We start from the raw sequence: 18,387 nt of genomic DNA, 5'->3' as shown, positions 1-18,387 counted from the left end.
CACTAACAGCTTCTCATTCCTTTGTTATTCTAGGGAAGCCATGTATTAAAATGTGATGACATGAGTGAAATTTAGTTAGTTTCACATAATAAGAAAGGAACTAGAGAGACAGTTAGTGAATCTAGCCTATAACATGTCATAGACTCTTTTTTTTTTCCTACATAAAAGAAATCTGAGCAAGATCATGGCCATGTTCAACTTCCTTCTACATTTTATATATATTTTATTTCTTGGGGCAAAACAATCTATTTTTGAACAAGATTGTGTAGAGACTGAGGGAAAAATATTTTATTTGTCATATCTGATCTTTTGGGGGTGTCAACTATGGATGAAACTTAATATATTTGTGAATATTTTAGGATTGAGGTTACATATTTTATAAAACTTGTTTGTAACTTGTTAATTACAGCTGTCAAACTTTGTGTCAATTAACCAAGGGAGGACAGAAATGGTGATCTGAAACCTGAAATACCACATAGTCTGGCTCATCTTATAAAGTTATTTTTAGTTCTAACTTACGTCACCTTTTTATATTTAGTATTGATTGAATTTACTATATAATACTTTTTTACTTTCGAGGACACACAAAACATTTCTTATGTGAAAGAGATTACCCTTTTTTAAATGTGGGCCCTCATGCCCTTCTACGTACCCTGTGATTACCATAGGAATTGTTTGCTAGGTGATTTTTAGGGTGGTCAGGGCTCTAAAAGTGACCATAGCAACCACATGTTAATTTGAATATGACGCCACTATTTTTAAAGAAGGGCTATCAGCTGATCACCATGGCTACAGTAACTCACAAGACTGTAGGTGTATTCCCTCTTTGGTCCCCACAATAAGTAAAACTGACAGGTGATTGTCAAATCCATTACAAATACTTCACAGCACTGGTATAAAAAGGCTAATATTATCCCTTTACTATTGAAATATATGACCCCTTATCTGAAAGTGGGGTGTCCTACAAGATTTTATTTATTTTTCTTGAGCTAGATCCCGCGATCCTGTTTTGTAACATTGTTAATTACAGCTGTCAAACTTTGTGTCAATTAACCAAGGGAGGACAGAAATGGTGATCTGAAACCTGAAATACCACATAGTCTGGCTCATCTTATAAAGTTATTTTTAGTTCTAACTTACGTCACCTTTTTATATTTAGTATTGATTGAATTTACTATATAATACTTTTTTACTTTCGAGGACACACAAAGCATTTCTTATGTGAAAGAGATTACCCTTTTCTCTTGTAAGGTGTATCCAGTCCACGGATTCATCCATTACTTGTGGGATATTCTCCTTCCCAACAGGAAGCTGCAAGAGGATCACCCTCAGCAGAGCTGTCTATATAGCTCCTCCCCTAACTGCCACCTCCAGTCATTCTCTTGCAGCTCTCGACAAGGGAAGTAGCTAGAGAGATGTGGTGAATTTGTGTAGTTTATCTTCAATCAAAAGTTTATTTCTTTCATGTAATTAGCAAGAGTCCATGAGCTAGTGACGTATGGGATATACATTCCTACCAGGAGGGGCAAAGTTTCCCAAACCTCAAAATGCCTATAAATACACCCCTCACCACACCCACAAATCAGTTTTACAAACTTTGCCTCCTATGGAGGTGGTGAAGTAAGTTTGTGCTATACTGGTATGGGCGGAATCCAGCTCCTGTCTAATTTCTGCGGTTCATATCCCAGGTATAGACAATTGGGAAGCGGATTATCTCAGTCGCCAAACGTTACATCCAGGCAAATGGTCTCTTCACCCAGAGGTTTTTCTTCAGATTGTTCAAATGTGGGGACTTCCAGAAATAGATCTGATGGCTTCTCATCTAAACAAGAAACTTCCCAGGTATCTGTCCAGATCCAGGGACCCTCAGGCGGAAGCAGTGGATGCATTGTCACTTCCTTGGAAGTATCATCCTGCCTATATCTTTCCGCCTCTAGTTCTTCTTCCAAGAGTAATCTCCAAGATTCTGAAGGAATGCTCGTTTGTTCTGCTGGTGGCTCCAGCATGGCCTCACAGGTTTTGGTATGCGGATCTTGTCCGGATGGCCTCTTGCCAACCGTGGACTCTTCCGTTAAGACCAGACCTTCTGTCGCAAGGTCCTTTTTACCATCAGGATCTCAAATCCTTAAATTTAAAGGTATGGAGATTGAACGCTTGATTCTTGGTCAAAGAGGTTTCTCTGACTCTGTGATTAATACTATGTTACAGGCTCGTAAATCTGTATCTAGGAAGATATATTATCGAGTCTGGAAGACTTACATTTCTTGGTGTCTTTCTCATCATTTTTCCTGGCATTCTTTTAGAATTCCGAGAATTTTACAGTTTCTTCAGGATGGTTTGGATAAAGGTTTGTCTGCAAGTTCCTTGAAAGGACAAATCTCTGCTCTTTCTGTTCTTTTTCACAGAAAGATTGCTAATCTTCCTGATATTCATTGTTTTGTACAAGTTTTGGTTCGTATAAAACCTGTTATTAAGTCAATTTCTCCTCCTTGGAGTTTGAATTTGGTTCTGGGGGCTCTTCAAGCTCCTCCGTTTGAACCTATGCATTCATTAGACATTAAATTACTTTCTTGGAAAGTTTTGTTTCTTTTGGCCATCTCTTCTGCTAGAAGAGTTTCTGAATTATCTGCTCTTTCTTGTGAGTCTCCTTTTCTGATCATTGCATTCTTTGGATGTAGTTAGAGCTTTGAAATATTATGTTGAAGCTACTAAGAATTTCCGAAAGACTTCTAGTCTATTTGTTATCTTTTCCGGTTCTAGGAAAGGTCAGAAGGCATCTGTCATTTCTTTGGCATCTTGGTTGAAATCTTTAATTCATCATGCTTATGTCGAGTCGGGTAAAACTCCACCTCAAAGGATTACAGCTCATTCTACTAGGTCAGTTTCTACTTCCTGGGCGTTTAGGAATGAAGCTTCGGTTGATCAGATTTGCAAAGCAGCAACTTGGTCTTCTTTGCATACTTTTACTAAATTCTACCATTTTGATGTGTTTTCTTCTTCTGAAGCAGTTTTTGGTAGAAAAGTACTTCAGGCAGCTGTTTCAGTTTGATTCTTCTGCTTATAATTTCAGTTTTTTTCATTATAAGATTTAAACTTTATTTTGGGTGTGGATTATTTTCAGCAGAATTGGCTGTCTTTATTTTATCCCTCCCTCTCTAGTGACTCTTGCGTGGAAGATCCACATCTTGGGTAGTCATTATCCCATACGTCACTAGCTCATGGACTCTTGCTAATTACATGAAAGAAAACATAATTTATGTAAGAACTTACCTGATAAATTCATTTCTTTCATATTAGCAAGAGTCCATGAGGCCCACCCTTTTTGTGGTGGTTATGATTTTTTGTATAAAGCACAATTATTCCAATTCCTTATTTTTTATGCTTTCGCACTTTTGTCTTATCACCCCACTTCTTGGCTATGCGTTAAACTGATTTGTGGGTGTGGTGAGGGGTGTATTTATAGGCATTTTGAGGTTTGGGAAACTTTGCCCCTCCTGGTAGGAATGTATATCCCATACGTCACTAGCTCATGGACTCTTGCTAATATGAAAGAAATGAATTTATCAGGTAAGTTCTTACATAAATTATGTTTTTTAAACGGTGCCGGCATTGTACTGTTTTTTTACCTCAGGCAGAAATTAGAAGAAGAATTTGCCTGAGGTTTTTGATGATCTTAGCAGGTTGTAACTAAGGTCCCCTGCTGTTCTCACACATAACTAAAGAGTATGGAGGAAACTTGAGCTGGGAGAACGGCCTGCAGAATTAACTGCCCTGAGGTATGTTCAGTATATTATTTTCTAGAGGATGATAAGAACTAGAAAATGCTGACAGTGCCTGATATATTTAAGGTAAGCCTGATTGCAGTGATTTAATAATGACTGGCATCATGCTTGAGGTAAAGAGTAATTTTCATATTACTTTCTATTATGGCTTAGTATGTAAAACGTTTGCATATATATAAAGAACGTTTTTTACTGAGGTGATAAATCTTTATTTGGGGCCTAGTTTTCCACATGGCTGTTATTTTTCTCCTAGGAATAGTTTTTTAAGGCCCTCTGACTTTGAGTGCATGGTGGGAGGGGCCTATTTTCGCGCTCTAATTGCGCAGTTGTTTTTACATTCTGAGACATCCAGCTTCCCTGAAGGAGTCCCCTGACATATTGGATCTCTGTAAAGGGTTTTTGTGCCTACAAAGGTCGTTTTATGGGAAGGTAGGAGCCACAGTAGAGCTGTGGCAGTTTGCTTGTGACTGTTATAACGGTTTTTACAGTTTTTTTGCTTCGTTTTTTAACCTGAAGGGTTAATCATCCATTTGCAAGTGGGTGCAATGCTATTTTAGTCTATTATATACACTGTAAAAATTTCATAGAGTTAACTGCTTTTTTCACTGTTTTGTAGTTTTTGTGTTTGTTTTTTTCCCTTAAAGGCACAGTACCATTTTTTATATTCTGCTTTTTCACATTAATTAAAGTGTTTTCAAAACTTGCTGGTCTCATTACTAGTCTGTTAAACATGTCTGACATAGAGGAAACTCCTTGTTCATTATGTTTAGAAGCCATTGTGGAACCCCCTCTTAGAATGTGTACCAAATGTACTGATCTTACTATAAGTTATAAAGATCATATTCTGGCTTTAAAAGATTTATCACCAGAGGAAATTGACAAGGGGGAAGTTATGCCGACTAACTCTCCCCACGTGTCAGAACCTTTAACTCCCGCTCAAGGGGCGCCAAGTACATCTAGCGCGCCCATTGCGTATACTTTACAAGACATGGCGGCAGTTATGAATCATACTCTTACAGAAGTATTGTCCAAACTGCCAGGGTTACAAGGAAAGCGAGACAGCTCTGGGGATAGAACAAATACAGAGCTCTCTGACACTTTAGTAGCTATGTCTGATATACCCTCACAATGTGCAGAAACCGAAGAAGGAGAGCTTCTATCTGTGGGTGATTTTACTGACTCAGGGAAGACACTTCAACCTGATTCTGATATGTCTACATTTAAATTTAAGCTTGAACACCTCCGCATTTTGCTCAGGGAGGTTTTAGCAACTCTGGATGACTGTGACGCCATTGTAGTCCCAGAGAAATTGTGTAAATTGGATAAATACTACTCAGTGCCTGTTTACACTGATGTTTTTCCAATACCTAAGAGGTTTTCAGAAATTATTACTAAGGAATGGGATAGACCAGGTATACCGTTCTCTCCCCCTCCTGTTTTTAAAAAGATGTTTCCCATAGATGCCGCTACACGGGACTTGTGGCAAAGGGTCCCTAAGGTGGAGGGAGCAGTCTCTACTCTAGCGAAGCGTACAACTATCCCTGTCGAGGACAGTTGTGCTTTTCTAGATCCAATGGACAAAAAATTAGAGGGTTACCTTAAGAAAATTTTTATTCAACAAGGTTTTATTCTCCAGCCCCTTGCATGCATTGCCCCAGTCACTGCAGCTGCGGCCTTCTGGTTTGAGTCTCTAGAAGAGGCTCTACAGGTAGAAACCCCATTGAATGATATCCTTGATAAGCTTAAAGCTCTTAAGCTAGCCAATTCATTTGTTTCTGACGCCGTTGTTCATTTAACCAAACTAACGGCTAAGAACTCAGGTTTTGCTATTCAGGCGCGTAGGGCGCTATGGCTTAAATCCCGGTCAGCTGACGTTACTTCAAAGTCTAAGCTTCTCAACATTCCCTTCAAGGGGCAGACCCTATTCGGGCCTGGACTGAAGGAGATCATTTCTGATATTACTGGAGGAAAAGGTCACGCCCTTCCTCAGGATAGGTCCAACAAATTAAGGACCAGTCTAATTTTCGTGCCTTTCGAAACTTCAAGAGTGGCGCAGCTTCAACTTCCTCTAATACAAAACAAGAGGGAAATTTTGCCCAGTCCAAGCCGGTCTGGAGACCTAACCAGGCTTGGAACAAAGGAAAGCAGGCCAAAAAACCTGCTGCTGCCTCTAAGACAGCATGAAAGATCAGCCCCCGATCCGGTAACGGATCTAGTAGGGGGCAGACTTTCTCTCTTCACCCAGGCTTGGGCAAGAGATGTCCAGGATCCCTGGGCGTTGGAAATCGTGTCCCAGGGATATCTTCTGGACTTCAAAGCTTCTTCCCCAAAAGGAAGATTTCATCTCTCACAATTATCTGCAAACCAGATAAAGAGAGAGGCATTCTTACATTGTGTTCAAGACCTCCTAGTTATGGGAGTGATCCACCCAGTTCCAAAGGAGGAACAGGGGCAAGGCTTCTATTCAAATCTGTTTGTGGTTCCCAAGAAAGAGGGAACCTTCAGACCAATCTTAGATCTCAAGATCCTAAACAAATTTCTCAGGGTCCCATCCTTCAAGATGGAGACTATTCGAACCATCCTACCTATGATCCAGGAGGGTCAATATATGACTACCGTGGACTTAAAGGATGCTTATCTGCACATTCCGATACACAGAGATCATCATCGGTTTCTCAGGTTCGCCTTCCTAGACAGGCATTACCAGTTTGTGGCTCTTCCCTTTGGGTTAGCTACGGCACCAAGAATCTTTACGAAGGTTCTGGGGTCACTCCTAGCGGTCCTAAGGCCGCGGGGTATAGCAGTAGCCCCTTACCTAGACGACATTCTAATACAGGCGTCGAATTTTCAAATCGCCAGGTCCCATACAGACATTGTTCTGGCATTCCTGAGGTCGCATGGGTGGAAAGTGAATGAAGAAAAGAGTTCTCTATCCCCTCTCACAAGAGTTTCCTTCCTAGGAACTCTGATAGATTCTGTAGAAATGAAGATTTACCTGACAGAGGCCAGGTTGTCAAAACTTCTAAATTCCTGCCGTGTTCTTTATTCTACTTCTCGCCCTTCAGTGGCTCAGTGTATGGAAGTTATCGGCTTAATGGTAGCGGCAATGGACATAGTGCCATTTGCCCGCCTACATCTCAGACCGCTGCAACTCTGCATGCTCAGTCAGTGGAATGGGGATTACACAGATTTGTCCCCTCTACCAAATCTGGATCAAGAGACCAGGGATTCTCTTCTCTGGTGGCTATCTCGGGTCCATCTGTCCAAGGGTATGACCTTCCGCAGGCCAGATTGGACAATAGTAACAACAGATGCCAGCCTTCTGGGCTGGGGTGCAGTCTGGAACTCCCTGAAAGCTCAGGGCTTGTGAACTCAGGAGGAGACACTCCTTCCGATAAACATTCTGGAACTAAGAGCGATATTCAATGCTCTTCAGGCTTGGCCTCAGCTAGCTGCGGTCAGGTTCATCAGATTTCAGTCGGACAATATCACGACTGTAGCCTACATCAACCATCAAGGGGGAACAAGGAGTTCCCTAGCAATGTTGGAGGTTTCAAAAATAATTCTATGGGCAGAGGTTCACTCTTGCCATCTATCAGCTATCCATATCCCAGGAGTAGAGAACTGGGAGGCGGATTTTCTAAGTCGACAGACTTTTCATCCGGGGGAGTGGGAACTCCATCCGGAGGTGTTTGCACAGTTGATTCAACTTTGGGGCAAACCAGAACTGGATCTCATGGCGTCTCGTCAGAACGCCAAGCTTCCTTGTTACGTTTCCAGGTCCAGGGATCCCAAGGCAGCGCTGATAGATGCTCTAGCAGCGCCTTGGTCTTTCAACCTGGCTTATGTGTTTCCATTGTTTCCTCTGCTCCCTCGTCTGATTGCCAAGATCAAGCAGGAGAGAGCTTCGGTGATTTTGATAGCACCTGCGTGGCCACACAGGACTTGGTATGCAGAACTGGTGGACATGTCATCCCTTCCACCATGGACTCTACCTCTGAGGCAGGACCTTCTACTTCAGGGTCCTTTCAACCATCCAAATCTAATTTCTCTGCGTCTCACTGCTTGGAGATTGAACGCTTGATTTTATCAAAATGTGGTTTCTCCGAGTCGGTCATTGATACCTTAATTCAGGCTCGAAAGCCTGTCACCAGGAAAATCTATCATAAGATATGGTGTAAATATCTTCATTGGTGTGAATTCAAGGGTTACTCATGGAGTAAAGTCAGGATTCCCAGGATATTATCTTTTCTCCAAGAAGGATTGGAGAAGGGATTGTCAGCTAGTTCCTTAAAGGGACATATTTCTGCTCTGTCTATTCTTTTGCACAAGCGTCTGGCAGATGTTCCAGACGTTCAGGCGTTTTGTCAGGCTTTAGTTAGAATTAAGCCTGTGTTTAAACCTGTTGCTCCGCCTTGGAGTTTAAATATAGTTCTTAAAGTTCTTCAAGGGGTTCCGTTTGAACCTCTGCATTCCATAGATATCAAGCTTTTATCTTGGAAAGTTCTGTTTCTGGTAGCTATCTCTTCGGCTCGAAGAGTTTCAGAGTTATCTGCCTTGCAGTGTGATTCCCCTTATCTGATCTTCCATGCAGATAAGGTAGTTTCTTCCTAAGGTGGTATCTAATAAGAATATCAATCAGGAGATTGTTGTTCCGTCACTGTGTCCTAATCCTTCTTCAAAGAAAGAACGTCTTTTACACAATCTTGACGTGGTTCGTGCTTTAAAGTTTTATTTACAAGCTACTAAAGATTTTCGTCAAACATCTGCATTATTTGTTGTCTACTCTGGACAGAGGAAAGGCCAAAAGGCTTCAGCAACTTCTTTCTTTTTGGTTAAGAAGTATAATCCGCTTAGCTTATGAGACTGCTGGCCAGCAGCCTCCTGAAAGAATTACAGCTCATTCCACTAAAGCGGTGGCTTCCACATGGGCTTTAAAAATGAGGCTTCTGTTGAACAGATTTGTAAGGCGGCGACTTGGTCTTCGCTTCATACTTTTTCTAAATTCTACAAGTTTGATACTTTTGCTTCTTCGGAGGCTATTTTTTTTTTGTCTTTCAGATCTGAATTATTTATTTATTTATTTATTTTCTTCGGCGGCTATTTTTGGGAGAAAGGTCTTACAGGCAGTGGTGCCTTCCGTTTAAGCACCTGCCTTGTCCCTCCCTTCATCCGTGTCCTATAGCTTTGGTATTGGTATCCCACAGGTAATGGATGAATCCGTGGACTGGATACACCTTACAAGAGAAAACAAAATTTATGCTTACCTGATACATTTATTTCTCTTGTGGTGTATCCAGTCCACGGCCCGCCCTGTCATTTTAAGGCAGGTGTTTTTTATTTTTAAACTACAGTCACCACTGCACCCTATAGTTTCTCCTTTCTCTTGCTTGTCTTCGGTCGTATGACTGGAGGTGGCAGTTAGGGGAGGAGCTATATAGGCAGCTCTGCTGTGGGTGATCCTCTTGCAGCTTTCTGTTGGGAAGGAGAATATCCCACAAGTAATGGATGAATCCGTGGACTGGATACACCACAAGAGAAATAAATTTATCAGGTAAGCATAAATTTTGTTTTTTAAATGTGGGCCCTCATGCCCTTCTACATACCCGGTGATTACCATAGGAATTGTTTGCTAGGTGATTTTTAGGGTGGTCTGGGCTCTAAAAGTGACCATAGCAACCACATGTTAATTTGAATATGACGCCACTATTTTTAAAGAAGGGCTATCAGCTGATCACCATGGCTACAGTGACTCACAAGACTGTAGGTGTATTCCCTCTTTGGTCCCCACAATAAGTAAAACTGACAAGTGATTGTCAAATCCATTACAAATACTTCACAGCACTGGTATAAAAAGGCTAATATTATCCCTTTACTATTGAAATATATAAGACCCCTTATCTGAAAGAGGGGTGTCCTACAAGATTTTATTTATTTTTCTTGAGCTAGGTAAGTTTGCACAGGGCTAGGGACATACATACATATCATCTAATTTTAATGGTTAGATATGTTATAATTACCATATATGAAATAGAAAATTATACAAAAATTTAAAGAAAATGTCCCTTTCTCCAACATAGGTGTGTCCGGTCCACGGCGTCATCCTTACTTGTGGGATATTCTCTTCCCCAACAGGAAATGGCAAAGAGCCCAGCAAAGCTGGTCACATGATCCCTCCTAGGCTCCGCCTACCCCAGTCATTCTCTTTGCCGTTGTACAGGCAACATCTCCACGGAGATGGCTTAGAGTTTTTTAGTGTTTAACTGTAGTTTTTATTATTCAATCAAGAGTTTGTTATTTTGAAATAGTGCTGGTATGTACTATTTACTCAGAAACAGAAAAGAGATGAAGATTTCTGTTTGTATGAGGAAAATGATTTTAGCAACCGTCACTAAAATCCATGGCTGTTCCACACAGGACTGTTGAGAGCAATTAACTTCAGTTGGGGGAACAGTGAGCAGTCTCTTGCTGCTTGAGGTATGACACATTCTAACAAGACGATGTAATGCTGGAAGCTGTCATTTTCCCTATGGGATCCGGTAAGCCATGTTTATTACGATTGTAAATAAGGGCTTCAAAAAGGGCTTATTAAGACTGTAGACTTTTTTTTGGGCTAAATCGATTGATTATTAACACATATTTAGCCTTGAGGAATCATTTTATCTGGGTATTTTGATATAATAATATCGGCAGGCACTGTTTTAGACACCTTATTCTTTAGGGGCTTTCCCAAAGCATAGGCAGAGCCTCATTTTCGCGCCGGTGTTGCGCACTTGTTTTTGAGAGGCATGGCATGCAGTCGCATGTGAGAGGAGCTCGGATACTTAGAAAAGACTTTCTGAAGGCGTCATTTGGTATCGTATTCCCCTTGGGGCTTGGTTGGGTCTCAGCAAAGCAGATACCAGGGACTGTAAAGGGGTTAAAGTTCAAAACGGCTCCGGTTCCGTTATTTTAAGGGTTAAAGCTTCCAAATTTGGTGTGCAATACTTTTAAGGCTTTAAGACACTGTGGTGAAAATTTGGTGAATTTTGAACAATTCCTTCATGTTTTTTCGCATTTGCAGTAAAAAAGTGTGTTCAGTTTAAAATTTAAAGTGACAGTAACGGTTTTATTTTAAAACGTTTTTTGTACTTTGTTATCAAGTTTATGCCTGTTTAACATGTCTGAACTACCAGATAGACTGTGTTCTGAATGTGGGGAAGCCAGAATTCCTATTCATTTAAATAAATGTGATTTATGTGACAATGACAATGATGCCCAAGATGATTCCTCAAGTGAGGGGAGTAAGCATGGTACTGCATCATTCCCTCCTTCGTCTACACGAGTCTTGCCCACTCAGGAGGCCCCTAGTACATCTAGCGCGCCAATACTCCTTACTATGCAACAATTAACGGCTGTAATGGATAATTCTGTCAAAAACATTTTAGCCAAAATGAACACTTATCAGCGTAAGCGCGACTGCTCTGTTTTAGATACTGAAGAGCATGACGACGCTGATATTAATATTTCTGAAGGGCCTCTAACTCAGTCTGATGGGGCCAGGGAGGTTTTGTCTGAGGGAGAAATTACTGATTCAGGGCACATTTCTCAACAAGCTGAACCTGATGTGATTGCTTTTAAATTTAAGTTGGAACATCTCCGCATTCTGCTTAAGGAGGTATTATCCACTCTGGATGATTGTGACAAGTTGGTCATCCCAGAGAAACTATGTAAAATGGACAAGTTCCTAGAGGTGCCGGGGCTCCCAGAAGCTTTTCCTATACCCAAGCGGGTGGCGGACATTGTTAATAAAGAATGGGAAAGGCCCGGTATTCCTTTCGTCCCTCCCCCCATATTTAAAAAATTGTTTCCTATGGTCGACCCCAGAAAGGACTTATGGCAGACAGTCCCCAAGGTCGAGGGAGCGGTTTCCACTTTAAACAAACGCACCACTATACCCATAGAGGATAGTTGTGCTTTCAAAGATCCTATGGATAAAAAATTAGAAGGTTTGCTTAAAAAGATGTTTGTTCAGCAGGGTTACCTTCTACAACCAATTTCATGCATTGTCCCTGTCGCTACAGCCGCATGTTTCTGGTTCGATGAGCTGATAAAGGCGGTCGACAGTGATTCTCCTCCTTATGAGGAGATTATGGACAGAATCAATGCTCTCAAATTGGCTAATTCTTTCACCCTAGACGCCACTTTGCAATTGGCTAGGTTAGCGGCTAAGAATTCTGGGTTTGCTATTGTGGCGCGCAGAGCGCTTTGGTTGAAATCTTGGTCGGCTGATGCGTCTTCCAAGAACAAGCTACTTAACATTCCTTTCAAGGGGAAAACGCTGTTTGGCCCTGACTTGAAAGAGATTATCTCGGATATCACTGGGGGTAAGGGCCACGCCCTTCCTCAGGATCGGCCTTTCAAGGCAAAAAATAAACCTAATTTTCGTCCCTTTCGTAGAAACGGACCAGCCCAAGGTGCTACGTCCTCTAAGCAAGAGGGTAATACTTCTCAAGCCAAGCCAGCTTGGAGACCAATGCAAGGCTGGAACAAGGGAAAGCAGGCCAAGAAACCTGCCACTGCTACCAAGACAGCATGAAATGTTGGCCCCCGATCCGGGACCGGATCTGGTGGGGGGCAGACTCTCTCTCTTCGCTCAGGCTTGGGCAAGAGATGTTCTGGATCCTTGGGCGCTAGAAATAGTCTCCCAAGGTTATCTTCTGGAATTCAAGGGACTTCCCCCAAGGGGGAGGTTCCACAGGTCTCAGTTGTCTTCAGACCACATAAAAAGACAGGCATTCTTACATTGTGTAGAAGACCTGTTAAAAATGGGAGTGATTCATCCCGTTCCATTAAGAGAACAAGGGATGGGGTTCTACTCCAATCTGTTTATAGTTCCCAAAAAAGAGGGAACGTTCAGACCAATCTTAGATCTCAAGATCTTAAACAAGTTTCTCAAGGTTCCATCGTTCAAGATGGAAACCATTCGAACTATTCTTCCTTCCATCCAGGAAGGTCAATTCTTGACCACGGTGGATTTAAAGGATGCGTATCTACATATTCCTATCCACAAGGAACATCATCGGTTCCTGAGGTTCGCATTCCTGGACAAACATTACCAGTTCGTGGCGCTTCCTTTCGGATTAGCCACTGCTCCAAGGATTTTCACAAAGGTACTAGGGTCCCTTCTAGCTGTGCTAAGACCAAGGGGCATTGCTGTAGTACCTTACTTGGACGACATTCTGATTCAAGCGTCGTCCCTTCCTCAAGCAAAGGCTCACACGGACATTGTCCTGGCCTTTCTCAGATCTCACGGATGGAAAGTGAACGTGGAAAAGAGTTCTCTATCTCCGTCAACAAGGGTTCCCTTCTTGGGAACAATAATAGACTCCTTAGAAATGAGGATTTTTCTGACAGAGGCCAGAAAAACAAAACTTCTAGACTCTTGTCGGATACTTCATTCCGTTCCTCTTCCTTCCATAGCTCAGTGCATGGAAGTGATCGGGTTGATGGTAGCGGCAATGGACATAGTTCCTTTTGCACGCATTCATCTAAGACCATTACAACTGTGCATGCTCAGTCAGTGGAATGGGGACTATACAGACTTGTCTCCGAAGATACAAGTAAATCAGAAGACCAGAGACTCACTCCGTTGGTGGCTGTCCCTGGACAACCTGTCACGAGGGATGACATTCCGCAGACCAGAGTGGGTCATTGTCACGACCGACGCCAGTCTGATGGGCTGGGGCGCGGTCTGGGGATCCCTGAAAGCTCAGGGTCTTTGGTCTCGGGAAGAATCTCTTCTACCGATAAATATTCTGGAACTGAGAGCGATATTCAATGCTCTCAAGGCTTGGCCTCAGCTAGCGAGGGCCAAGTTCATACGGTTTCAATCAGACAACATGACAACTGTTGCGTACATCAACCATCAGGGGGGAACAAGGAGTTCCCTGGCGATGGAAGAAGTGACCAAAATCATTCTATGGGCGGAGTCTCACTCCTGCCACCTGTCTGCTATCCACATCCCAGGAGTGGAAAATTGGGAAGCGGATTTTCTGAGTCGTCAGACATTGCATCCGGGGGAGTGGGAACTCCATCCGGAAATCTTTGCCCAAGTCACTCAGCTGTGGGGCATTCCAGACATGGATCTGATGGCCTCTCGTCAGAACTTCAAAGTTCCTTGCTACGGGTCCAGATCCAGGGATCCCAAGGCGGCTCTAGTGGATGCACTAGTAGCACCTTGGACCTTCAAACTAGCTTATGTGTTCCCGCCGTTTCCTCTCATCCCCAGGCTGGTAGCCAGGATCAATCAGGAGAGGGCGTCGGTGATCTTGATAGCTCCTGCGTGGCCACGCAGGACTTGGTATGCAGATCTGGTGAATATGTCATCGGCTCCTCCTTGGAAGCTACCTTTGAGACGAGACCTTCTTGTTCAGGGTCCGTTCGAACATCCGAATCTGGTTTCACTCCAGCTGACTGCTTGGAGATTGAACGCTTGATCTTATCGAAGCGAGGGTTCTCAGATTCTGTTATCGATACTCTTGTTCAGGCCAGAAAGCCTGTAACTAGAAAGATTTACCACAAAATTTGGAAAAAATATATCTGTTGGTGTGAATCTAAAGGATTCCCTTGGGACAAGGTTAAGATTCCTAGGATTCTATCCTTCCTTCAAGAAGGATTGGAAAAAGGATTATCTGCAAGTTCCCTGAAGGGACAGATTTCTGCCTTGTCTGTGTTACTTCACAAAAAGCTGGCCGCTGTGCCAGATGTTCAAGCCTTTGTTCAGGCTCTGGTTAGAATTAAGCCTGTTTACAAACCTTTGACTCCTCCTTGGAGTCTCAATTTAGTTCTTTCAGTTCTTCAGGGGGTTCCGTTTGAACCCTTGCATTCCGTTGATATTAAGTTATTATCTTGGAAAGTTTTGTTTTTAGTTGCAATTTCTTCTGCTAGAAGAGTTTCAGAATTATCTGCTCTGCAGTGTTCTCCTCCTTATCTGGTGTTCCATGCAGATAAGGTGGTTTTACGTACTAAACCTGGTTTTCTTCCAAAAGTTGTTTCTAACAAAAACATTAACCAGGAGATTATCGTACCTTCTCTATGTCCGAAACCAGTTTCAAAGAAGGAACGTTTGTTGCACAATTTGGATGTTGTTCGCGCTCTAAAATTCTATTTAGATGCTACAAAGGATTTTAGACAAACATCTTCCTTGTTTGTTGTTTATTCCGGTAAACGGAGAGGTCAAAAAGCAACTTCTACCTCTCTCTCTTTTTGGATTAAAAGCATCATCAGATTGGCTTACGAGACTGCCGGACGGCAGCCTCCCGAAAGAATCACAGCTCATTCCACTAGGGCTGTGGCTTCCACATGGGCCTTCAAGAACGAGGCTTCTGTTGATCAGATATGTAGGGCAGCGACTTGGTCTTCACTGCACACTTTTACCAAATTTTACAAGTTTGATACTTTTGCTTCTTCTGAGGCTATTTTTGGGAGAAAGGTTTTGCAAGCCGTGGTGCCTTCCATTTAGGTGACCTGATTTGCTCCCTCCCTTCATCCGTGTCCTAAAGCTTTGGTATTGGTTCCCACAAGTAAGGATGACGCCGTGGACCGGACACACCTATGTTGGAGAAAACAGAATTTATGTTTACCTGATAAATTACTTTCTCCAACGGTGTGTCCGGTCCATGGCCCGCCCTGGTTTTTTTAATCAGGTCTGATAATTTATTTTCTTTAACTACAGTCACCACGGTACCATATGGTTTCTCCTATGCAAATATTCCTCCTTAACGTCGGTCGAATGACTGGGGTAGGCGGAGCCTAGGAGGGATCATGTGACCAGCTTTGCTGGGCTCTTTGCCATTTCCTGTTGGGGAAGAGAATATCCCACAAGTAAGGATGACGCCGTGGACCGGACACACCGTTGGAGAAAGTAATTTATCAGGTAAACATAAATTCTGTTTTCTTATGGTGGCTTTTCCATAAATTTTGGTATTTCTGCAAATTATTTATTAAAAAATGTTTAGTCTGTTGAAAAAATTAAATCACTGTATGATTTGTGTGGATACATCACAGAAAAATCACTGAAATTCCTGCTTCGACTTTAGCACATTGAATGGACTCACCTTAGCAATTACAGGTTTGATTCTAGGAGGTGCATAAGGGCACTAAAAACCCAAGAAAGTAATACCTATATTTTTGTCATTACAGGACACGATATTCATGGTCGATTGTGGCTAGTGTGATTGCAATCATACTTGGAGCACTGATAGCAGCCAGGTATAAGCATCATGTTTCACTCAGAAATTCAAAGATCCAGAGTGAATTACAGTTAAACTGTGTCTGTTTTTCTTTGGTCTCTATGATCAGAATTAAAAGAATACTGCTTCACAAATATTTTATCAAGAGTGAATAGTTAAACATCAGTCTATCTTTAAATTGTATGCAATATTTTGATTTTGTGTTTTTAATAATAATAATACGTTTATGATAAAAGTTTTGATTTTAAATTTAATCCTTTAATCTATTCTGTAAATTCTTTTAACATAATTTTAGGTCTCAAGGATGTTTAAGGTCCTGGCCATGATATATGAATCTGTGGCTCATAAAATCACAAATTTTAGTCCATCATGTGAACGAATATCAGAAACCGATTCACTATGGAACTTCCTCCTCCACATATACATGCAGCTTGTGAAGCTGGCTCAATAATCAAATATAAGAAAGTTCACAAGCAGATGATAAAACTTAGCTTTTATTACAATCTATTGCTTCCATAAAACCTTAGGGAAATCACAGCAATAAACTAGAAAGCATCATCATAGAGATGGCTTATGTGTGTTGTTGATAGATTTATTCATAGCTTAATCTCTATAACACCATATCTGTCTCATTTTAAAGATCATATACATTTCAATTGGCTAAAAACAAATCAATAGATGATGACGTAATATTTTAAAGAGACAAGGTCACAAAGATATATGAAAAATATCAATTTTTTTATACATTTCTGGACCCATTCTGGAAACCTTTTACAGTATGATAAAAAGGGCCTGATACGATTGTCACAAGATACCTCTTCCAAAATGAATAATTTCTCTAGATCTGAGACACAAACAAACAAAAGATTTACAGAATAAATCAGTGAGGTTTTACGCCAGCTGACTAAAAATGAGAATTCTACTAGATTGCCAGGTAATTCTACCAAGGCTTATCAAAGAGAGCTGTGGCAACTTGTAGATGATGGGTTGGAACCTTGATTTATAGATAGATATTTTTAATTTTTTGTGCTTCTCTTTTAATCTAGGCCTATATATTGTACATTGTCAATTAAAAACATGAACCAATTACCATGTGAATTGTCAGAAAAGACTAATTTCTTATTTGTTATATTTTGGGGTATGGCATAATAAAATATAAAGTTACACATATGCATTGTAATATAACTGCTTAAGAAAGTGAATAACATAATAGCTGTCCATCACAAGGCTTGTGAGCAAGAGTTGTGTAATGTTGCATGGATTTCCTTGCATTCTTACACATAGTTTATCAATTTAATATGTAGTTAATGACAATTGGTAGGAATGCTCTGCAAATAGATGATTTTTAGTGCCTAAGCGGGGTAATTATTGCATCACCCTTGCTTTTTTAATTATAGTTTGTGTTCTTACTCATCAGTAATGATTATGGTTTACTAGAGTGTAAGGGATACATAATTGGTGGTTATTGATAAATCTATCTCTTCACATTCAAAGAAGAACTCTAGGAAGGCCAGCTCTGTCATACACCATTGAGTTCTATGTGTACAACTTTGCCTAATCTCATCCTTCCTTTATTTCTCTTACCAAATTGTTTCATGTTATGTGTAAAATATGTATTTATATGTTGTAAAGGGTAGACAAAAGGGACAAGCGCATCTGTGACTCGCAACATTCATTTATTACTGATGAGTTATGCACACATAAAATCACATTTACTAGATGTAAGTTAAAACAAGCCTCCTTTTTAAAAATCCGGCAAACAGTTCTCGGCACTATGGTTCTTTGTAGCACAATTGAGTCTCCGTAATAACTACAGGCTGGGCCTTCGCATGATGTACTCAGAGCTCTTTCTTTCAACAGTCAGTTTACCCTGTTGAAAAAGTCTGTCCGGTTACAGACAAAACGCGTCCAGGAGCAGGAGTGTCACAGTACAAGACAAAAGTGGTTCCGGGATAGCAAGCTGATTTTGGGCAAGAAAGAGCTCTGAGTAGAACTGTTTGCAGGATTTTTAAAGAGGTTTTAAAGGAGGTTTGCTTTAACTTACATCTAGTAAGTGTGATTTTATGTGCATAACTCATCCGTAATAAATTGATGTTGGGAGTCTCAGGTGCGCTTGTCTCTTTTGTCTACCCTTTACAGCATTTGAACCCAGGAGACAGAGAATCTATCACAGTCTACGAGTGTAGCTGCACCTAGCTCACAATCTATATACAGTATAGTGCTGTGTGGCAAGACAAGACATGATACTTTAATCCAAGATTTCCTATGCATTAATATGATTTGGCTTGTATAGCCGAAGTGAGTACCATTAATTAAAATGTTAATATATAGCCGTTTTGAGTGCTATCTATTCTAAATTCCATAAAGTGTAT

At 41.2% G+C, this 18,387-nt stretch overlaps 1 protein-coding gene across 1 annotated transcript in view; it reads left to right on the top strand.

The window, feature by feature from the left end:
* Window positions 1-18,387, top strand: part of LOC128644549 (UDP-N-acetylglucosamine/UDP-glucose/GDP-mannose transporter-like) — a 122,769-nt gene that overhangs the window by 73,508 nt on the left and 30,874 nt on the right. The window contains exon 6 of the mRNA XM_053697125.1: window positions 15,966-16,034. Within this exon, the coding sequence (XP_053553100.1) occupies window positions 15,966-16,034 (69 nt within the window). The remainder of the gene's footprint in view (window positions 1-15,965; window positions 16,035-18,387) is intronic.

The sequence above is a fragment of the Bombina bombina genome, unplaced genomic scaffold (assembly GCF_027579735.1).
Source record: "Bombina bombina isolate aBomBom1 unplaced genomic scaffold, aBomBom1.pri scaffold_625, whole genome shotgun sequence".
Lineage (NCBI taxonomy): Eukaryota > Metazoa > Chordata > Amphibia > Anura > Bombinatoridae > Bombina > Bombina bombina.
Note: the sequence above shows the minus strand (reverse complement) of the source record. Positions and strands in the feature narration are given on the sequence as shown.